Genomic DNA, 24,146 nt, shown 5'->3' with positions numbered 1-24,146 from the left:
CTTTGCCCAAAATCACTTCAGAGCTTCAGCCTGTTGGGGAGCTTTTACCCCAGCCAATGAGAAAGAGCACTAAACTACTGTAACACAACACTTTGTTGAGCCTTTAGAGCCCGAGCCGTACCAGACAGAGCACAACAAGACAGACGTGCACCAGTGGCAACAATACCACATGAGGAATACTAGTACCAGACACAGAGCAGCTCCTTCACACGACTACAGAGCAGAAAAGAGAGGGCAACAATACTCACTGTGATCCCAAAGCTCAGTGACACACAGACGAGCTGTTGATCCGACTCTGTAAACTTCTGATGGTGTTGCAGAAGACACACTGCTGCGTGTGCACAAGCTGAAACTCGACTGACTTCTCTGGCTCACTCACGCTCGGTCTCTGTTATGACTCACTCATGCTGATGTGTCTGTGGGTGGGCTCTTAGCACAGTATTCCCGCCTCCCTCCCTCTCTTTCAGCAGAAATTGCGTGGTCTGTCTCTGTTTTTCTCTCTCTAATGCACCAAGACTAAGATTTTTCCTATTTCACACCTACTCTACTCTTGTTTACTCCGTCTGCTAATAAAAATCTCTCTTTGTATGACTTACCACGGTTTGTTACAGACATTTCACAATTGACACTTATAACTCTGTGGAATTAAATGATTACTCAGTTCTACATACCAGCATGCTCGCACAAGTATATGCAGAGCACAGCACACACACACACACACACACACACACACACACACACACACAGAGAGCACCTGGGTCAGAGAGCACAGAGGAATGTGGTTTGGCGTGGTTGATGTAAGAACTGGGAAAGTCAAGGGTAAATCAGAAGAACCTTGTAGAGAGAGATGACAGCTGAACTGGGGCCAAAAATAGATCGCACGTACACACACTCTATGGGACATGAAGTCACTTTGTTTTTTTTTCAGATTGCCGCGCTGCTGCATCCCTTTTATATGCTCCAACACTCGGGCTGAGTGATAAAAGTGTTATCTCAAAAAGCTGAGAATGAGAAGTTGTGGCTGCCCTAAAGCTGAAAGGTAAATAACTGAAGTGATATGTGGCCGAGTCTGTCAGTTTTACTGAGCATATCAGTACACATAAAACAACTATAAAACAGGTTACTGTCAACTTTAATGTTCCTCACACTGTCTACCTCTGGCTGTGGATTATTTTTGCAAATGGTTTAGAGTAGATGTAGAAAACAAAAGGAGTTTCAGACTTCCAGAAGATAGGGCAAACCTGCAGCAGAGCAGAATAGAGATCGTATCGATCTGTTGCCTGCAGGTTCTTCTACTGTAGATACAGAGACAGATATTGTATTCAAAACCTTTCAAACCTCTTTCTCTAACATTTTCAACCTCTGAGCAAACTCTAAACATCAGCGTGCCGAACATTGTTTGAAAGCACAAGCAGTTCAATTTAAGAACGCTTGTATGCAGTTGGGCTGATGAGTAACACCAATTTCACGGAAACAGTGACAGAAATATCCTGTGGTAACCATGACTTGTTAGCAGTGATGATGCAGAATGTATTTAATTTATTTTATATATTTGTTTCACTAAACAACAACAACAACAACAATAAAACCAATATAGAAAAATTTCAGGTTCTTGACCTAATAAATAATCTTAATTCCGGATAAACTCACTTCATGAAGGTAAATCTAGCTATCTTTCCTCAGAGAAAAGTGAGTTGACAGTAAGCTCTGCTGTAATTTGACACATCATTTTCTTTGATTTATTATCATTATTCACTATATCATTGATATAGCTTTAGATAAGAAATGCCAAACTAGCATGAATGTACAACAAGCTTGTTCAAAGTGGGCCAGTGACTGACGTCACTACATAAATGTATTTTAATTGGTCAAAATTCAATAATCAACTGAGCTGGATTTACAACTGGGGTAAAGCAGGCAACTTCCCCAGAGTCCCACAGACTAACAGGGACCCAGTTTATCTGCGTGGTGAATAGTTTGGAGTTATTTGGTTACAAATATGAAATGATCTGACTTTTTCTCTTCTGATATTTATTCCAGAACCTCATCCCAAGAGTATCTGTTTTTACACTGTCTGAAAGGCAATGGCATAGTTTCCATGTAAGATAACATAAACCAGGTCCCTAAAAATTCAGTTGGCAGCCTACCAACATTATGGACAAAAAATGATATTTAATGTGGATCAGTTGCATCCAAATAATCAGTATCTGGTACCAATCCTTTGGTTTGGATGTGCTGTATTCTACATCAATGTATCTCTTGATACATTGATGTAGAATACAGCACCAAAGCACAGACAAGTGTTAAGTGGAGCTGTGTGTCAGAATCAAGTTTTAATACCCAATGCATTGTTTTTCCCAACAATAAAAACAAATCAATACTGTCACCACCAATCAGAGCTAATGTTGTTGTTACTTGTTCTGCATTGCATTAGTGTGTTGATTTTAGCAAGATGGTCCGAATGCTAATAAAAGCTAAGATTAGCGACATGATGATAAAAAGATGTTTTCGCTTCTTCCATACAGAGATTGATGCTGTATGGATTGAGGCTTTCCTTGTGCTAAATAATAACTATGATTGTCCGTTTGTCATTTATTGAGTAGTAGCACACTTCTTCTTCTACATCTTCTTTTTCTGCTACGTGTTCTGGAGAGCCCTTTGTCCTCTGGCTCCATTACACTGGCCAAGTTTCTCATACTTTAAGTTCAACCCTTACTTTATAACTTCATAATAAAGAGAAGTCCCTTCAGCCTTCCTCAAACTGTACAGGTGGACAGACATACTGTATAACACGTAATCTGACACTGTGAAGACGTCACAGTCAACACTACTCTTTTCTCATCTCTGACAGCTATAAATGTTCACATGTACGTCAGTACAGCCTTTGAGCAGATCTGTTCACTGTTGCTCAATTACCTTCATACACACAAAACCCACCATTGTGTCACCTCACTAAACAGGAACCCTTTTATGAATGAAAAAGAGAGAGAGAGTGAGAGCGAGAGACTGAGGAATACAAGAGAGAAAACAGAGAGAAAATGTATGTCTGTAGATCATTTGAGACCACATTAAAGGGAGCATGCCATCTAATCATTGTGTGTCATCCTGAACTCTTTAAGAGGCTTTTGGGCCGTGGGACACTGGACACTGGATGTCTGGCAGTCTCAGCTCACAGTGCACATGATAGCTCAGAGCTGAGTCACAGCAGCAGAACCTGAATGAACACAAAGGTCACTCTGAGCGGGTTATGAAAGAGGAAGTGGGGTCTAAGATAAACACCTACACACTTTTAAAGCACTATTTTTAAGTTAAGAAAAAAACTATGTAGTGTAGTCAGAATATATGAATAAAAATGTGCAAAGTTTAGTGTTGAAGACTGTAAGAAGGCCGAGGCTGATAGGAGAGAAGAAAAAGCTCCAGAGGCACCCAGCTCTGGTCCATGCCCAGCTGTGCTGCACTGATCTGTGCCTGGAAGAGGCCTTTGTCCCTGGGGGTGAGTCATTTAGCACTGGTATGCCATTAAATCCTTAGAGCAGGGGGGAATGTGTTCGAGTTGGGCTTTACGAGTGTCATGCCTCAGGAAAAAAAAAAAGGCTAATTTTTTTTTTTTTTACACACAACAGATGTGGAGATGTGGGACAGAGGAAAATACTTTTCTGAATCTGTAAGAGGCTCGAGGAAGTGCACAAATAACAGAAAAATGCTTCAAACTGACTGCAGATGTGTTGATGCAATAAGGAAGATTTATAGTAAACAGCACACAACATATCATTGTGTCATCAGACAGTGATATATATACTATACCTCTGCACACGTCCTACTGTGCGCTTATTTTTTCATAGATCCTTTCTGGAGACTGCTCTCCAGTCTCTCTGACATACAACACGACTTCATATCATCATGGAAAGACCAAATGATGTACATTTACACACCTTCTGCCTAGTCAAAATTACACACACATGATTTCATACTAGCTAATTTACACATGCCACATTTGTAAATATTATCTTTTATCTAACTTTGTGGTTTTCACACACTCTCACACTGATAGTATCCGACCTTCAGCCTGCCACAGATAGCCCTGATTGCATGCTCGTCTTCTGCATATACATTCAAACAAGAAAACAAACCTGCTCCAAGTTTAGCGACCTCCTCAAGATCAGCAGATGTTCTGGCTGAAGCAATGGCCTCTGGGAGCTTCAGAGTGAAGGGCAACACATCCCTAAAAAAAAAAAAGGACAAAAGGTTGATTGAAAGGCAGAAAGAAAAAGAAAAGTGAGCAAGAGAAGGTGGGACTAAGAGTCTATTCCTAAAAGTGTGAGTCACTGTGTTGGAAGAGAGGAGCGTGGCTTAGCCTGGGTGTGTGGTGTTGGCTGAACTGTATATTCAACCACACAGCCGGAGGGTAATTTGTGCCTACTGCTCTCCTCCCTGTGCGTCTTTTACAACATGTTTCAAGACTTTAAATGTGACTGAAGCACTATTGTTGAAACAATGACTACAGAAACAGAACGTGGCCTGAAACTGTGTGGATATGAATGTGAGATGGCTGTTCAGATATTTAGGAAACAATGCAAGTATAAAATAATGCAGAATTATAAGGTTCAAATATGTCAGGCTGTGTCTTTGTCAGTGGTTTGACACCATTTCACTGATGTACAGGTGGCATTAACACAGCAAGAAACACAGCAATGTGTCAACAAAGGCAGCTAGCTTTAGCCAGCATGTAAACATGGATGTAAACATGATTTAAAGAACTTTGAACAGACAAATATCACCAGTTTAACTCACATTGAGACAATTATTTTTTGTTCTTAAAGTTTTCTGAATGTCTGTTATGTCTGCGTATGAGGCCATTTATTTATTTGTTAGTGTATTTAAAAAGGAGCCGTGTGCCACACAGCACTGTGTTATTTCTCATGTGTTGTCCCTGGCAGAGAATTTTGTGAGTGACAACGTATCACTGTCTGATATTCGTGGAGAAATCCTTCCACTGTTGTTGAACAATGATCACAGTCCACTCTCATTGATGATCTTGTGAAATCCACAGACACAAACAGACAATGTGAGTGAAATACAACTCGATAACATCAAGATGTATTTAGGTGGTTTTGTTTCCACTAATCTGAAAGAAGACATGTCAGGGAAGCAGAAATAAAACAGGTATTTTTATTTCATCCTTGGATACACACATCGTTATTTGGAATGACGCAGTTCTTTGATAACAGAGTGAGATGTTTCACTATGGGAATCACTTCTGGTAAGACCATTATGGACGCTCCAATGACACAACATCTGTCTCTGACAGACAGGTCGACGTGTGCGGAAGGCCCCGCCCCCCTCTATTTACCACGGTCAACTGCCCAGCCATTTATTATCGGTTTCTTCCCTCATACATGCAAGGAGGGAACTGTTGGTGAAACACCTCACTCTGTTATCAAAGAACCTCCCTGGCGGTTCACGTATGCCACCACCGTGGAGTTGTCGGATTTCACCAGCACATGCAGCCCTCTCAGGTGAGGGAGAAAATGTTTTAAGGCCAGAAACACTGCCATCAACTCGATATAGTTTATATGCGCCTGAGCCAGCTCCGCTGACCAGATGCCATTCACTGCTCTGCCCTTGAATGTCGCTCCCCAACCTGTCATGGACACGTCCATTGTCATGACAACCCTTGACGCCACCGTCCTGGCTGACAACCTTTGAGAAAATCGCCGGATTTCTCCACTGGTTGAGAGATGCCGTGCACTCTGGAGAAACTGTCACCGAGCGAGAGAGGTGACAGCGGGGTCACAGTATTAAGGATACTACCCATCTCTGCACATCCCTCATCAGCAGGAGGCCCAGCTTCACTACTAAAATGACTGATGCCATTAGACCCAGCAGCCGTATACACAGTCTGAATTGCACCCCTGTCCCCAGTTGAAACCGGGCCAGACACTGATTCAACAACTGTAGCCTCTCCTGTGATACCATGGCATGATATCAGAGGGAGTCTATACTGAGACCCAGATAGGAGATGCATTGTGCGGGCAGCACTCGGCTATTGGTCCAGTTTATTCTTAAACCCAGGCCACTGAGGTGAGATGTGACTGTCTCCACATCCCTGAGCGCCTGCTCCTGTGAATGAGAGCATATCAGATAAACGTCTATTTCTGAAAATATTCTGATACTTCTGCTCCTTAATGAAGACAGTGCTGCTTCCACACATTTGCTGAATCCAGCTGATGGCCCATCTCCTCCAAAATCTCTGCTTGATAAGCCGACAACAGCGTGACGGCATTTAGCGAGCAGACCGACTGCACAGCATATTTGTACATACGCTGATACACACCCACTGCTGTACACTCCGTTTTACTGGGCAGGGAGATGTGCGAAGACGCTGAGATGGATCGGCGGCTCGGCTGGAGGTGGTAGGCCAGTGAAGGCTCCACAGCCGGGTGTTCGGCCAGCGCCAGCTCCACCATGCCATGCACCTCTAGCTTGGAGTAGCTCTGTGTGGTTACCTTGCTCAATCAGAACCGACTCATCTCGGCCATGCAGGCCAGGACCGCTGGGAGCGGGTGCTTGGCTGGAGGGCGGGCCGGAGACAGCCTTTCCCCGGGGGATATTCAGTTTAGGGGATACAGGGATTCAGTTTAGCTGTGGCTCGTTTGCAAACCTCGTACATGTTGTTATCCACCGGTGCGGCTGCTTCGGTTAAGCTTGGGGGTCTGGATTGCGTGGGGAAGGTAGAGTCCTCCTTTCCTTAGTCCATGTCATCCAATTTGAGGATGTCAGAACCGATCTCACCGTCTGCATTGCCGTCTGGACGGGCGGTCGACCGTGGTATATAGAGGGGGTGGGGCCTTGCCCACACGTCAACCATGTGTCAGAGACAGATGTTGTGTCAGTCAGTGTGTCTGTCTGTCTCCAATGAGCCAGAAGCGATTCCCATAGTGAAACACAGAGCGAAGTTCGAAAAAGAACTGACTTGCTGTTCAATGATTTGTCACTGCATACAAACAGTGACTGGAATGAAAGAAGCAAACTCTTTCCAACTATATTGTTAAAAATCATGCTTTCAAAACACAACAGCGAGTACAGATGAGACAAATGTACCGTAGGTGCAGTGTGCAGTGGAATAGTTGTACACGAGTCGTGTATTTATATTCTAACTATGTAAAAATGGATCTCAGCTTCCTCATTCAGATAAAGGTTTGTGGAGAGGGCCTTCTGCATACTGAAACCCACGGTGGCAGCGGTGAATGCTATATGTTAAAAAGATGGAATACTTTGTGGAGTGTTCCTTCTCTGCCTTTGTTGTTGTTTTAGCTTTGCACACCTGAACTCCTTTCTACACACAAACATGATTTATGAGTTTTATTATGAAGTAAGACATGCTATATGAAACCTACAGTGTCTGACCATTTTGGATTACATCATTATGGCAACTTCAATTTCATTTCAGACATCAATATTTCACTTTCTTTTGACTTTTATCTACAGGTTTTCAGCACAGGGAGAGAGAGAGGAGTGTCAGTGTGAGGGTACATGAGCCATGCTGAGGGGACATTCTGAGCCTTAGTGATGTCACCATTGAAAGCATGCATTTTTCTATGATCTATCAACAGATTTATGGACACACATGGAAACTAAAAATACCTTGTGTGTTCTAAATTATGACTCAGACGAGAAAAGGAAAACTAATTTTGATGCAAATTACGGCTCACAAAATCCCCTCCTCCCCTCCTCGTCCTGGTTTCAGATCAGGTCTGTGTGAAATATATATGTGTATTAAACATTCAGGTGCGTCACATCAGTGTGGTTTGCATGTCTTTCTGTAATCCGTGACTGAGTGATGAACTCACCTGCTGATGCAGCAGAAAGCCACCAGACGGAAAAGGTCTGCGAAGCTCAGGCCTGATCCCTCCAAGGAGAAAGCTGCAGGAGCACACGACAGCACGATCAAGACAAAGTGCAAGAAACTCTGAAACTCTCATATCGTAACAGAAATCATGTTAACACTACAAGCATCTGTCATGTTGTAACTTACTTCACTGGCAAACAGGTCATAACTGAGAAAGAGGCACAATAGCTAGCGCCAAGCTTTAAACAAATACATGCAAAGGAATGCTTGACTTCATCTTCATAATAGAGAAGATGAATAATAGAGTCACTTGAATTCCCCTGAGGAACACAACACTTAGAACACTTGGAATAACAGGCCATGGTGTGGAGCAGAAAAACTTAAGCATGCAGGGAACACTGAACAAGAAATTGGCTCAATGACAGCATGGTACAGTAAAGGCTTCGTGTCCAACATCTGGGTGTGGATACGGGCATGTGTGTACTAATAACTGTGTGTGTAAGAGAAAGAAAATGAGACACCGTCGATACATGTTGACGAGTTCAAAGTAAGAAGAAAAATAAATAAAGACAGAGTCTGAGTCTTCTGCAGTCATGTCTTTATGTGTCTTCATTGAATCCAACAGACAAGTGCTTCAATAACAACAAAGGTGTTTAGACTTTGGAGGGAATGAGGGAAGTGGGTTAAATCCAAACATATGTGGAGATGGCAGCAGGCCCACAACATACAACTGTCCTCATCTTGTCTCAGAGCTCCGCTGAGTCTCACACTTCAGACCATGCTCATTGCAGCAGTGCAAGTTTGAACACTGTTATAGGAACTAATGGCAGGCAGGTAAGAGCTAGAGCATGCTGTTGTGTGAAAAATAGATATATTAAAGTCCAAATAAATAAGGAGACAGATGACAAGTTTCCAAATTTAGCTTACAAGAAAATATCTTCTCATTGATTATTGATTTTGTTATAGGCACTACCACACATTAGTACACACCGTGTCAGCTCAAGTAACCTAAACAGGCAGATTTTAGCTTTGTCAGCAAAGCAGCTGATGTTAATATTAACACAGACTTATTAGCCACTGATATTTAGCTGCCTAAATTAAACTACCTAGCTCATTAGCTAAAGTTGGATATTTAAAGCTCCACTAATCAATATTTTTAGAATAACGAAGTATCAAAAGGCCATGTGTAATATGTCATGGGTGTCTTTCAGCTCTTGTTTTGGTTTAATGTTCAAAACTTTAGTGTTCTGGTTCTGTCTCACAGATTTCACCTCATTTCAGCTGAAGAATTCAGATGTTTTCAGTGAAAAAAAAAACCCCACAGTGCAGACAAAGTTAGCAACTCGCTGGTAAATATTGTGGAACATTTAGCAGCTAAAGAACCAGGGATTCATTCATTTGGTGGACACAAACATGACTCCAAATGAATGATAATGCTGCTTTAGGCAACTTAAAACAACTTGACTGGTAATATATTTAAATTTTGTTGTTCAGTTGCCCCAAAGATCCCCAAAACATCAAATCTGGCAATATCCCATAAAAGAACTACCAAATAATACAAAGAATCTTAGCTTAGTACAGAGTTAAAGACCACCAAACCATATTTACTTTGGACTTCGTTACATGGCACATTGGCCAATATCTGGCAAACGCAACAATTTAGCACAACTCAACAGCTGCTTTCTCTTTAAGAACACAAGCTCTGACAGGTCCTGTCACATATTAATATTGCAGTTTCTGAGTAATGTGAGTCACACAAAAGAGAAATGAATTCCAGTCAGTCAGTCCAGTCAGTCATTTATTGCAACATACACATTTGTCACACACACATACACAATTGTCTCCTGTTGTATTCCAAATTATTTAGCTTTATAGACGGCAATATCTACCTCTCAGTGTGCCCACCACTGGTCAGTTAAATGTCTTGACAAATCTTAAATTGTTCGAATATCCAATCAGCCATGGCTGATGGTGTTTGGTGCTACTTAGCAGACATTAACATGCTATTGTGCTAAAATAGGGTGAAGGAAGCACTGCCTCACAGAGTTGTAGATTAACTACAGTAGGGTTAAAACAGGAAGGACTGCTGGTGTAACAAGTGATAGAGGAAGGACTTAACAATTCTGGAAAGGGACCCCTCATGGAAAGAGGGCTAAAAATCAGCACTGTTAGTAGACGTACTGTTATATTAGTGAGTTGCTAGTTGATGTTTAATGCAATGTCAATAGCAGGCCATCAGTTTAAAGATCAGAAGATGATAAACTATAAAGTATGACTGGATCAGACTGAGGCCACTTGTTTTCATAAAGCTACACATAAAGCTACTAAAAACCTCCTAACTTGTGTAGAACACATGAAGTTCGTAGAGTCTCATCTTAGGGGTGGGCGATATATCGAATATACTCGATATATCGCGCCTTGTTCTACGTGAGATGTATGAAATGACTATATCGCGAACATCGAGTACTTGTCATGTAAATGTTTTAAGCTGTCAGCATTTAATTCCCTGGAGTTCTGCCTGTGTCACTCACTCCTGGTGCTCCTCACAGCATGCAGTACACTTCCCCGCACACCCAGAAAAATCCCCTGCATGCATGCGTACTTTTTCTATCAAGTGAGGAGAGACAGAGAATGTCTGGGAGAGAGAAGAGAAAAGAGACAGAGCGAAAAAAAAAAGTGAAGAGCCCAAGCAAGTTAATTGAAGATGGAGACGGACGACTTGTTTCTGAAAAAAAAAAAAAAAAGCACTGACTGGATCCATTATATGGCAGTGGTTCAGGTTACCATGTTATTATTTAACTTTATTTGTTAAAAACTAGTGAGTGTAGCACCCTAATTTAAAATAAAGGGAGTTTGCTAAAATTAATTTGCATGCAAATTAACAAAAACTCTAATAGAAGGGTCTACTTGAATCATCATACTGATGTTACTTTTTGCATCAAAGGGTTGAATTTAACATTCATAGTGATTTACAGGAGAAATAAAAATATTGATATATATCGTGTATCACGATATAGCTTAAAAATATCGAGATATTGGTTATAGGCCATATCGTGCAGCCCTACCTCATCTGTCTACATTTGGTTTCTGTGTCTCCAAACCGTCAGTCCTTAAATTACTTCCAACTTCTGTTTTTCTGGTCAGTGCGCTCACCTCTTCAGACCTGTGTCTGCTACAGTGTTTTGTTATTTTTTTTTGTTCAAGGTTTTCATTGGCCCGCAGTGTGTGTTCTTCATGGTGCGCGCAAAAAATAGAACAGAGTGAGCGGCGCACCGTGCCTGAACAGGGCAGTTTCTTAACATGGATGCTGAAAGGAAGCGGGGAACACTGTGTGTGACTGGCACAAGCACAGAAATGCAGATCAAATGTTTGGACATGATTTTAATTATAGGTCTACTCAGTACAGAATTATGATTTCAACAGAAGTGAAGTACATCGTATAATGTAATGCATACTTAGGCGTTAAATTACAGGCTATAAAAAAATACTCATAAAAGTACGTACCAATAAGTATCCAAAAAATTAGCTTATTATAGTAAGTAATTATAGTATAGTTGGAGAACTCTGGAGTTCTTCAGAAATCCACTGTGTTGAACAGATTATTCCTAATATGAAAGGTAATTTCTTAAATTTCTGCAGAATTAAGATAATTAAATTACTACAATGGATGAGAACTTAAAGGTTACTTTTTACAGAAGTCTCTCTGAATGGACGTCTGTATTTATTGTTTCATAATAAGAGAGACATGAGTGAGTCTTCAGTCTACACCTTTTGCCACTCGTCAGCACCAACATTAAAGGCGCTCAAGGCTGCACTGGGCGGTGACTCACATGCAGCACATACTCTCCCTAAGTAAGTATTTGGAAATTCCAGTTTGTGTGCAAGTGTAATCACATGCAGGTACAAAAGAGGTGAGATGTTGAGTTAAAGCTTCGGGAAAATCCCTTTTTTGTTAGGGAACTAAAAATAAAACAAAAAGACAAAAAGAACAGTGAAGGCAAACACAAAGTGGCGTTCAAAGACAAAGCCTCAATGAGAACGCTGTTTAGAGTCGATGGTTCTTTCTGGTGGCTTATTTTAAACATTATATATTTTGTAGTTGGTTACAGTTTGAGCCTTTTTATGCAGTGTTTCTTTCTACACACCTGGGTTGGTATTAATCGCACTGGGCCACACCAAGTCATGAATTCTTGTGTTCTAACACATCTTCAGTACTCTCTCAGTACTTATGTACCATCTAACTGAACCACTGTGGTTTGGAGTAGAGTTTCACTTATCTGTCCTTGTTGGTCCTTTCAGATATCAGCTTTGTTTTACAGTTTACTGATCACTCTCAAACGCATCAGAGCTTTACGGTGTTACTGCTGATGCTGAAAGCCGACTATGTCCTGCTGCTGCTTCACATTTCATTAAAACTGCTTAAGCCGCGCAGAAGTTTCCATCCAAAAGAATGTTACTTTATGGTCATGATGCTATTCACATTCTAAAAAGGATTGACTGGAGTAAACGTTAGCATTTATGTTAGTTAATGGTTATGAGCGACACCTTCTTAACTTTGATGAAATGATTGATCACATTTTTTCTAGGTGAATCCAAGCTCTACATATATACAGTATGTATAATCCATCATAAAATGTGATGATTTACATCAAACATTCCCTTATTTATTAAACAACACAAATGTGCAATGTGGCCATATTTGAAGCTAATAAAGACTTTAAGAGTGTTTTGACCTAAAGAGGTTTCTATTCATTGCAGTGAAAAAACAAAAGCTGCACACTATTCTGTGTTTAGGCTAGATGTAGGTTATAATGATTTAGGCCTGTATGATTTCATTTAATCATTTAATCATTTCTGCATTCTTATTCTTCAAGTGCTCTGTCCAAAATCTATAATTAGGTTGCAGCAGTGCGGGAATTCCAGCCAATTTCATCAGCATATTTCCTGGTCTAACCTGTTCCACTGTTTGTGTTGCTGAACGAGGACTTGATTAGAAGATTTATGCATTGACATAAAACAACAAACAGTGATGCTTACTGTACTGGCTCTCCTTCACAGGGAAGTCTTTGACGGGAACTGCAGAGTCTTTGTCCATACGCAGAGAAATGACTTTCTTCTGCAGGCTGCTCGACTTCCTGACCACAAATGTCTGCAGACCAGGGATGGAAACATCCAATCAGAACATATTTATATATGTATTATAAATATGTATTGTGTACTTCCTATATTTATACACTTATATAGACATGTATACATGCACACCGTACATACGTACCCAGTCAATGTGTAGAAAGTAATCTATTATTGTATTTAAAGTCTACAGAAGACTTGGTCATACATACATCATATGTTGCTTTTTATAAATATGAATACTTAACACCTAATTTTTGGACAATTTTTGTAACAGTTTTTTGTTAGTTTCCAGTCTTAAGCTCTTAAGTTCTTGTTTTTGTTCTTTAAAGTTTATTGAAAGTACACTGAGAACAACAGTCAGAGTCCTTTGTGTGAGTCAGGAAAGCTACAATGATATTTTTGCTTGACTGTACAGTGTTGAACATCAGACACGGTTTGATTAGTCATTGTTATCTGTTAGCTGTTCACATTCTGAAAGGTCTGACTGAAGTTCAGTAAAAGAAACTTTGTTGACGCAATTTATTTGAGTTTCACCAAACAGCGCGACGACTTTCAGAATTGTGATAAAAGGGAATTCATCCAAATATATAGACTCCATCTTGAATCTGCAATGTGGTGATCTATTATTTAACTTTTTATAGTTTTTACACACAAAAAAATCTAACCACCATTTTGCTTGCTAGTAATTTGATTCACCATCATCATCACCATGATCATAGACTCATCTTTGTCATGTCCAGTGTTTATATTACAAAGATGTTCAGCTTTATTGGTGGCAAAGATTCTAGGAGTTGTAGTCTGCGGTGTGTCGTGTTGTATTGCACTGAGGAAGTGTTGAACTCATTGTTTCTCCTTCTGTGTGTGTGTGCTAAGTGAATTTTTTACACACGAGCGAAAGCTTTAAGTCAACAGTTTTGGATACAAGAAGCCACAGTGGCTGCTGCTCCCTCACCCCAGTGGGTTGGCTCTGCAGTATACGGGTGGCGTTGTGGCGGCTGAGGCCCAGCTGTAGCCACACAGCATGTGTATGCACCAGTCTGTCCAGAACGCTGAGCCGCCGATGGAGGGAGTCGTAGCCTGAATCTCTCGCTCCGGCCGGCCCTGCTCCCATTCCAGCACAAGGCGACGCCTGCAGAAAGAGACCTCCCACCTCTTCCCCCAGCCTGGAAACAAGACAAACAAATATTATATATATTATATTATACATCTCATACTGCTACTGAATGATGATGACAAATGTACACAGTCATAGGATGCCAGACTAACTCCAGTGTGACTGTAATATCTGCAGTAACTGTTTATTTTTTGCAGGATGAATGAACCAACCACTTTTATCTAAATTCCTCCAGCCTGTATACTAAACTCTCAGCTGTCCTGATTTCACTTAATATTCAAATTAAACAACACACACTGTGTTTTATCTTCTCTTTCACTTGTCAACACCGTCAGACCCAGAATGAAACAGACGTGTTAACGTAATCAGCCGTCACCCTCGAATCAGATTTAGAATCACTACAATGCCACATTATTGCACTGCTACAGTAGTGATCAACCTTTTCATCCATCCGTCCTGCTGCCACAGACTTTTTCTACTTAACCCTTTAACTAACCGAGGTAAGCGAACACATGACCAAGAAATCTTCTGCACCCGCATCGACCTGATTTCTCCTGATTTCTCCTCCTCCCTTCTCTTCAGGCTGAATATGAAGTAAACATCAGACACGAGTGGAAATAAATAGCTGTGGATATGTTACGTGAATGAAGGCAAAGATGTATCAAAAATGATTAAACTTGAGGGACAAATAACCACAACTGTGTGACTCCACTGCAAGAAGACAAAGGAGATGCTGAAGGAATAAAAAAATAAAAAACATAAATAAAAAAAAACAGACACCACATTCTTTGGAAAATTTGTAATCAGTCCAAGTCTGAGCGAGACGACAAACACCAGCTGTCTGTGGCAGCATAAACACTCCAATACTTTCTGCATGTTTGACTTTTATAAAGTATTGAGATGGTTCACTTTGGTCACAGTGGTGATACCACACAGTAAAATATTTAAGTTAAAGTCCTGCATTATAAAGAAGTCAAAGATTTTTGAAGTATTATGAGTAAAATTAATCTTATCTCAGCATGTTACTGTGGCAGTGGCTTTGTATTGACTTTAAATTAGGTTTCATTTGAAATTACAATTTTCTTTATGTTTAGTTTATGTTTTAATTTGTAAAGGAACTATTAGCTGTCAAATAAATGTAGAGGTCTAATCATCTCCTCATGAACTGTAGTCGAGTAGAAGTACACAGTGGTGTGACATACAGTGACTACTTGACTAATTATCTGCTATTGATAATAATTATCACAATTCTTTCCCACACACACATACAAACTATATAATAATATTTGAAGTGCTGACAGAGGAGAGAGCGATGACTCATTCAGTATAAATCATAAACAGATGAAGTAACTGGATTTGAGTTTCATGCTGGTCAGCCTCTTTCACACTTCCTCTGCACTTCAGAGGTATTTACTGAGACGCTCTCGGAAGAGGAATAAATTACCAGAAATGCACAGGAAACAATCCAGGTACTCTGTGCACGATGAATTCAGATCACGCCCACACATCTCTTCTTTTCCACAGGACAGGACAACATGTGACCCCCTCCTGTTCTACTGTAATAACAATTTAAACATTTCCATTCATCGCACACAATTAATTAGCGAGCTGCTTTAAACTCACAGACACTGTGCAATGTGTGAACAGCTGAAACAGAAATAAATGATGGTTCCCAGCTTCTCCTGACCGCCAGTCAGACAACAAACAACAAACATCTGTGAAGCTATGCACAATACTGTTTTGAAGAAGAAGGAAAAAAAAAAAACATATTTCTGGACTTAGACCGATGGCCAAAACATCAAATCCAAGACTGGAATGGTGCTCTCTGCTGGTTGCTGTGGGGACTGCACAGCATCACGCACGCACACACGCACACACACACACAATGACCTATAAACTCACCCGAGGAGTGTGTCTGTGTTGTGGTCTCCTTCTGCAGGTTCAGTTTTATTTCCCATTTCCTTCTTCAGTGTGCCGATTTCCCAGGCAAATGAGTCGATCAGCTACAAAGAGACACACACCATCATTTGAAGGAAAAGAAAAAAACGGGCCAGAGATCAGTTCAGAGAACAGAGAAATTGGTGTATCTATCGAGACGTTTCCAGACTAAAAAAGTGTGTACAGATGTTACTACTGGTTTTATGAACTGGCTCTGTGTGTGTGTGTGTGTGTGTGTGTGTGTGTGTGTGTGTGTGTGTGTGTGTGTGTGTTTGTGTGTGCGTGCGCCATTGACCAGAGTTACTAAAGAGGAACACAGAACAACATTCTTCACCAGTAACAGACATGTAGGTGGATAGAAGTAAAGCATAAAACAGAGACGTTATTTTATTCTATTCTATTTTTCTTGTTGTTCTATATGAGTAAAAAACTGCAATAAAATGTTTTTTATAGTCCAACAGTGCAGGAAACAACCACTTTGCATGTGCAGCTCAATCAGTTCACCACCCCGGCATGCATCTTCTCATGCACCATGTGTTTGTTGAGCTTATCAGTTGAAGTGTTTTGTGCAGGTCGTCTGTTTCCACCATCACTCACTCCTTGTAGTGGGTGAATCACTGAGTCCATAGAGTTAAAAAAAAAAAACTTCAATAAAAGGGACAATAACGCATATCTGCATATTTCTACATTAAGCTTAGCTTAGCATAAAGGCTGGAGAGAGGAGGACTGGCTTAGTTCCAGTGAAACAGAATCAGCCTCTCTGCATCTCTAAAGCTCACTAATCATGTCACGTCTTGGCACAAACCATGAAACCATGAAGGTTATGTGCTAGACTACTTTCCGACGCCTCTCAACCCCTCTAATCTTATCTTCCCCACCTCACACACACACACCCAACACCTTGTCATGTGTGAAACTGCTAATCAGTTCCCTGCAGGACTGAGTTCATCTGTGGTTACGCCTTCCTGTGATCGCCGATTTCTTTGCTCTCTCTGAGTTTTGGATCACACCACACAACACAGTCACCCGTGCAGCCCTCTCCTCAGCCTGCTCCATCATACACACCCAGAACAAGAAAGATTTTCTCTCTTCATACGTCTTCCTACTGAACATCCCTGAAGACACCCCCCACTGTGAGGTCCAGACAGAGGTTAACATCTGACACGGGACTCAGGAGGCGTTACAGCAGTGTGACGGCTGCGCCGCAGTTTAGCTACGTCCTTTGCCCAGCGTCAACACTGGACGCGTGTGGCAGCGGAGCGAGCCGGCCGTAATCACGAACATCAGGGTTTGGACAGAAGCTTGTTTTGAGTTCACTATTTGACTCACTGTAGAGACTCAGAGGGAAACCTGCTGGACAAAACATTTGCTGTTCAGATACCGTTGGAACGCTTTTGATCTCAGAGTCTGTCTGGTGCTCTGACCATGCGTGGCATAGTGCCCACTTTGGGTTAGGTCCAATGTATATGGTAAATGGACTGTACTTATATATCTCCTTTCTAGTCTTCCGACCACTCAAAGCTCTTTTACACTACATATCTCATTCACCCATTCACACACATCCATACACTGATGGCATTAGCTGCCATGCATGGTGCCAACTGCTCATCAGTTTGAGGAGCTAACCATTCATACACATTCACACACTGATGGCACAGCCTTCAGGAGCAATTTGGGGTTCAGTATCTTGCACAATGATACATCGAACCGCCGAGCTTCTGATTAGCGGACGACCCATTCTACCTCCGAGCCCCAATGAATCTATATCAGTTTGCTTACAGATAATGGCCGACACTCATCCCAGCTGCCTCACACTAAGCTGCAAAGAATGCTGGAGGTCACACTGATGAAGCCAAAAGAGGATCCACGGAAACCCCAGGGCCACAAGAGATTCTGTCCGTGGACGTCACAGAAAAACAGAAAAGGCACAAGAGTCTAACAGAGTCCAACACCTATTAAGCATGTAGTTGGGTCAGCAACTCCAAGTCTGAGGCCACAGAGCTCTGCCAGAAAATGGAGCTGGAAGGGAGTGCACTGTTCCAAGTGAAGGAGGTTTAGGTTTCTTGAGTGAGGTTAGGATGGAGCATGGGATCAACAGGCAGATTTTGATGGTGGTTGTTGTACTGGATTGTGCAGTAAAGAGAGCAGAGCTTCAAGGAGATGCTCTCAATTTACCGGTCTTCTGTTTTTTATCCTCATCTTCAAGGTTTCACTGAAATAATACAGATACGATCGACTGAAACGAGCTCTGGGGGGTGGCTGGAATCACACTGAGAGTCGAGGTAACACGGGACTCACACAGGAGGCGGATCAGCCGCGGAACGGCAGCGGAGCGAGCCGGCCGTATTCATGCGAGATCACGAGATCACGCGAGATCATGGACATACCCGAGACCCCGCGATAAACAGTGTATAAAGAAAACAACAACAACAAACAGCTGACTTTGCTTCTCCGACCTGGAGGAGATTATAAAAAGCATCTGTTGTGTCATAAATGATTGTGTGTTGTTCCACTTCAACAATTAGTCTCTCGTCGTTCATATTGAGACCCTTTGATTGATTGACTGCTCACCTGGTGCCACCGGTCATGACGTAACGTTGATGTGAAGTTGTAAAAAGCTACATGAACTGCGTATTGTGTTTTATTTTGAAAGGGGGCGGAAGTTTATTACGTTGATTCTGTGTCGGATTTCCTGTCTGGTGCGATCTGCTCTGTTGAACTTTACGAGGTTTAGCAGCGACTCGCGTCAAAAATAGAAATGCTACGGAAAGCTCGCACTGTGGCGCGGAGAGACGCTTCTGGGACGCTGCTGAGCCCTGTGTGAGTGCTCTCATTGACTAGACTGGCGGCTATTTGCTACGGTGACCGCGCCGCAGCCGTTCCGCGGCCGTAACGCCTCCGGTGTGAGTTGGCCTTGAGTGGGCCTTGACATTTACTCTCTGTTTACTCTGACCCCCACCCTTACCCACAAAGCTGGTAACCAACTCAGTGTGAATTTATGTTCACCAGGAACTGCTCTACCACTAACTTCTCTGTCTCTAACCACTTCTTCATATCTTACTCTCCCACACCCCTCTCCATCACCCTCCTCTTTTGCCTCATCTGTCTTATCAGCTCTTCACTGACTCCTTCCGATCCTGCCTTGGACATACTCCTCTCTTTACCTTGTCCTCTTCTCTGGGCAGGCAGAAAGTTCTGAAGACATCCTCGCTCATCAATTTCTTCTCGTGTCACTCTTCGCCTCCTCATCCCGCAGCTTTTTTCAATCTTCCTCAATGAATCCTAAAAGAATCTTTTCCATCTTCTCCACCCTTGATCCCTTTGACACTACCGCCTACCATGCTTCAAATGGCTCAGGCTCGTTCTATATCCAGAACACTACGCTCTGCTGCTGCCAATCGGCTTCCTACTCCCTCACTATGAGGGTGGTCCAGCTACCATTCAACAAAACCGTGACTGTTTGCTGTTCTGGCTCCACAAGGTGAAACAAGCTCCCCATTAACATCAGGACAACAGAAACTCCACATCACACTACACACAGACTTCCCCATTAAAAACAAAAAGAATTATGATTGTTTCTCAATGTAGCACGGAGTAGTTTAGCCTGATTGATAAAGTAGATGTACTTAAATGATTCCAGTGATTCTTGAGCTGTATCAACATGGTTGGATAAAAGTGTCAGCTATATGAATGGGATGTGTTATTAAGTTATTGTATTTGATCAGTATTTTTTTGTATTTTTCCCTAAAAGATTATTTTTTTGGCCAAACTTCATTTCTGACAGAGACAGCTGAAGAGTGACAGGAATGTGGGGACAGAGAGATGGGGAATAACATGTGGGAAAGAGCCACAGGTCAGATTTGAATCCTGGGCTTCAGCAGCAAGGACTGAGCCTTTGCATATGGGGCGGCTGCTCTACCAACTGAGCTAAACGACACCCCGATCAGTCTTAATAATCTTCCTGTTTTTAGGAGTTCTTGAGTTCTTTTTATTCAACTTTATATCCCATTGTTGTTCCATTCTTGTTTTGTCACATATTTCGAGTTACTGGTTTCATGTTGTTTGTCTGCAACTCCTCGTTATTGCTGCCTATTTTGGCCAGAACAAAAAGATTTTTTTTTAGTCAGCACTAAAGAAAACAGAACAGCGTGGGGATTTCCTAAATGTGTTCTGCTGCCAAAATGTCGAAAATCAAAACATATCAGCGTTTCTCGGTCACTCTGGCAAATCCAAGCACCATTTTCCAGCAGACATCTCCGTTTCAAACCACACATCTGCTGCACGCTGTGAAAATCTGCTGTCTGCCTCCTCTTCAGCTCTGTTTTACTTCTATTAAAGTCATCAGCTGAATCAGTGCATTTACTACCATTTACTTCCCCAGACACTCTGAGCAAGCTTTTTCTAAAAACTACCCAAGACTACAAGTCTGACCCTGAATAACTCAAAGTCAAACGTGTACTCATTGTTTTCACGATAACGTGCACACAGTGTGACCAGTCAGAATGTAGATATCAGACTCTCATCTTTTTCTCATCTTCTTTTTTGATCCTATTAAAAAAAAATTAACTGTATTTACAGTGATTACCTCTCTTTAGGTAGTTTTCATTGTCGCTCTGAATTTGAGTTGTCCTCACACGCATGAAGGATTCACAGGAAACGTGGGTATTCCATGTAATCCAGTGTAATAAATCTCACTGTTATCAGGCTCATTGCTTACTGCTCTTTCTCTTGACTCTGTCTTTCTCTCTCTGTCTGTCTTTATGTACTGCAACAAAATGAAACGAAAACAGAACATGGCACTGCTGTTGCATCACTGCTGGTGGTGTGGGTGACAGATCTGCAGCTGGAGCAATCCAAACACCTCCGACTACTCGCAACTTCATTGTGCCCTGTTGTGTGGATAACTACTCATGCTGTGTGCCTACTTTATGAAAACAACCTGAGTTTGTGTGGCTTCACTGTAACCAGATATAACAGTTCATCTTCTGGCGGCTGTGGCTCAGGACGTAGAGCGGGTCGTCCAATAATTAGATGATCGGTGGTTCGATTCCGTGACTGCTCCAGTCTGCATGTCGAAGTGGCAAGATACTAACCCCCAACGTGGTCCCTGTAAGTCGCTTTGAATAAAAGCATCAGCTAAATGACTAAATGTAAATCTCCTGCTGTATTTCTGATTCAAGTATCCGGCGATGGGAGTCAACAAATCGAGCAGGAGTGACATCTTTAAGGAGAAAGAACAAGTACACGGCCTTCATCGCATACATTTAATTCCAAGCTCTGAAAGCTTTTGTTTCATAGGAACGCAATTATTTTCCCTGGAATTCAGTTCCTGGCTTTTTTCAGTTTCGTTTCCCAGTTATCTGTCTAGTTGGGCAATGTTTCAGTTGGGTAACATCACATGAGCTGCTTAAGCAGGACGAGGAAACAATTAGCTCAGCTGTTTCGAGAGAATTACAAATTCTGACTCACCCGATTTAGCAGAAGTTTAATTAAAGAGTTCAAGTCCCTGACACTAAAATATATCGTGCATGGGAAAAACCTTTTTCCCCTGCAGGCATATAACCGCCTGCTCAAGAAGAATGGGATTTAAATTCGAAGGGCTTTGTTTGCAGCATTAATCTGCTGCCAAAATATTTATAAGGAAACTGAAAATTCTAAAAACGTGCCACAAAAACAAAAACATTTACCAAAGCAGATCTTGCCAGAGCTGTTCAAATTCATGGTAACCTTCACGAGGAAACTCAATCTGAAAACCTGGGGCCATACTGGCAAGGATACTGCCGACTGCTGACATAAAATGGCATACCGGGGCACTGTAAAATTACACAGGGTCAATGCAACAAAACCTTTTACCAACAAAACCATTCCATGTTTACAGACATATTTTACTGCAGACTGGACTCGATGCTAGTCACCTCTGTGTGTTACATTTCTTTATATTAGTGAAAACAGATGACTACACTTGAAATCAACTCAGTGTTCGCTGAGTTAAGTTATCATGGTTGATCTTGACTGTTTTGGCTTCTATATATAGTTCTCTTCACTCCCCACCTTAATTTGACTTTTTCTTCCTCCCAGATCAAAATTAAGTCAAGAGCAGACGCGAAGGAGGAAAGACTGTCATATCATATCGCATCATGTATCATTTCAAACCATATCATACAGAAATAATGTTTTGTCAGGAGTCCCTTGCTTCTTTGCTGTGAGGTGTGGTTACACTTTAAGTGTGTGTCTGAGGCAGATCTGTAATTATCAAAGACTGCAGAGAAACCATAACACAGCTTTACAGTGAAGGCTGACAGGGATCAGTTTCTATCAGCAAAGTATAAAGTGCTCATGGCTCATGGCTCTCCAGTCTGTTTGTTCAATGTGTGACAAGCTGGCTTTCATCACTTGTATACACCCCCGGAAACACCTATCAACTCACAGTCATTCCCGGTTTAAGATACAAGTCACCCCCCTTCCATTTATCACTCACTGAGTTTTAGCCTCTGGAACGAACTGAAAGTATTTTGTGTTTTGTGAAACTGACTGGAACTACAAAAGTGAAATTTGTCTCTTGTTTTGTTCTTTATCCTTGTGACAAAACAACAAACTAAACCTGACTGATGCTAAATGCCAGGAGAGAGGAGAGAGGACAGGTTGGCACCCAAATACTTTTTTTTTTTTAAATATCATGAATCACATGAAAAAAATGACATCATCATGCAACCAAGAGTGTTAAGCAAACAACATGACATGACAGTTAGAAAAGATAAGAGATATTCACTATCAAACATTCTATTCTGCTGTGTCTCTGTGGATTTCGTGTTTGATCGTCGATACCTGACATAACTGTGGCACGCTTGTCTAGACAAGAACACGATCAGACAAGACACATCAATGGAGACTGACCACAGTGCAGCCCACAGATGACATCAGCTTCTTAAAGTGTGAGAAACAGGAAGTGACAGGCCTTTCTGATTATGATTATTGTTAAATAACATCGTGATCATTTGAACTAGAATGATGATGCTGTTGCTGACTATTATTGTCATCACTGTTGTTATTTTGTGGAATTTCAGTTACACAAGTTTATTTCCATCACTCTGACGAGAATACACAGACCTCCATGTGCACATATGCACAAACATACAACTTAGACGCAGCTGTACTGACAGCAGTCAGCTGATCAATATCCAGCTTAAAACATGTGTCCAGCTGCTGATTGTCAAATACACACACACACACACACACACACACTTCACAACTTAGAAAAGTATTTTTTCCACATGCTGTTCTGATTCAGGATGGCAAAGTGAAGGTACATCATTATCAGCCATCATAAATCAGATCCTGTCTTGTCTCGTGGTGATGCATCGTGAAAAAGCGTGTCACGCTAGCGTAAATATTGTGATATGAAACAGAGAACAGAGATGAAAAGCCTGACAGGAAAACCACAGAGCTATACTCAGGCCGGCTCCACCTCGCTCCTCCTCCCCTTTAATCTTCTCCAGGATTTCGCCTGTAACTCGAGGCTTTGCAGCCCCCGCCCACCCATCCACCCACCCACTTCTCCTTGCCCTGTGTAAACTAGAATGGTTCAAACCTCCCATCCTGTCTTATCTGAGTGGCACGTACCTTGAAGAAACTGCCTTTCCTCTCCTGCTTGCGAGATGGACTGATGGACATGTTGTCTGTAGAGCTTTCTCTGTCTGTCTCTGCTGAGCTGTCTGTAAAGGAAAGAGAGCATTATAGGTTTACATACAAAAGAAGGCAGCTCAGTTTTGTCTACTCGATGGAAAAGAGGAAGAAAAAAAACTCTGTTTCCCAGGCCACACAAATGAGCTTTAAACCTCAACTTTTGCACCGACCTGGTCAAAAAGTCTTAAAGTGCTCTGAAAAAAAAAAACATACTGGATAGACTCCTGCTGGTGAAGATCATGTGATATGATCAAAACCTCCAGCACAGCTACCTGACGTAAGACCAATGACTGAGTGAAGAACCTACACCTGGATCTGCAGCAACCCTCGGCTTTGCAGAGTTGTACAGTCAGCTTCAGATCATTGTTAAGCAGTCCAGCCCACGACTTCACTGTTTTGGGTCAAAGTCATTGTCAGCCACAGCAGCTG

The 24,146-nt window shown here is 41.7% G+C and overlaps 1 protein-coding gene across 4 annotated transcripts in view; it reads right to left on the bottom strand.

Moving 5' to 3' along the window:
* The window catches only part of LOC104933668 (ras and Rab interactor 2), a 59,769-nt gene that overhangs the window by 19,493 nt on the left and 16,130 nt on the right, over positions 1-24,146 (bottom strand). For 2 of the 4 annotated variants that reach the window (XM_019256248.2, XM_010749171.3), the window contains 6 exons: positions 23,655-23,746; positions 15,999-16,099; positions 13,935-14,145; positions 12,887-12,998; positions 7,851-7,923; positions 4,131-4,222 (listed from right to left, as the gene is read on the bottom strand). In XM_019256248.2, the coding sequence (XP_019111793.1) occupies positions 4,131-4,222; positions 7,851-7,923; positions 12,887-12,998; positions 13,935-14,145; positions 15,999-16,099; positions 23,655-23,705 (640 nt within the window). In that variant the 5' untranslated portion in view covers positions 23,706-23,746. Of the gene's footprint in view, positions 1-4,130; positions 4,223-7,850; positions 7,924-12,886; positions 12,999-13,934; positions 14,146-15,540; positions 15,653-15,998; positions 16,100-20,619; positions 20,792-23,654; positions 23,747-24,146 lie in introns of those variants that run through there. The other 2 variants (XM_027273490.1, XM_019256249.2) reach the window with 2 other exon arrangements.

Source organism: Larimichthys crocea, chromosome III (genome assembly GCF_000972845.2).
Source record: "Larimichthys crocea isolate SSNF chromosome III, L_crocea_2.0, whole genome shotgun sequence".
Classification (NCBI taxonomy): domain Eukaryota; kingdom Metazoa; phylum Chordata; class Actinopteri; family Sciaenidae; genus Larimichthys; species Larimichthys crocea.
This window is presented reverse-complemented; position numbering and strand designations above follow the sequence as displayed.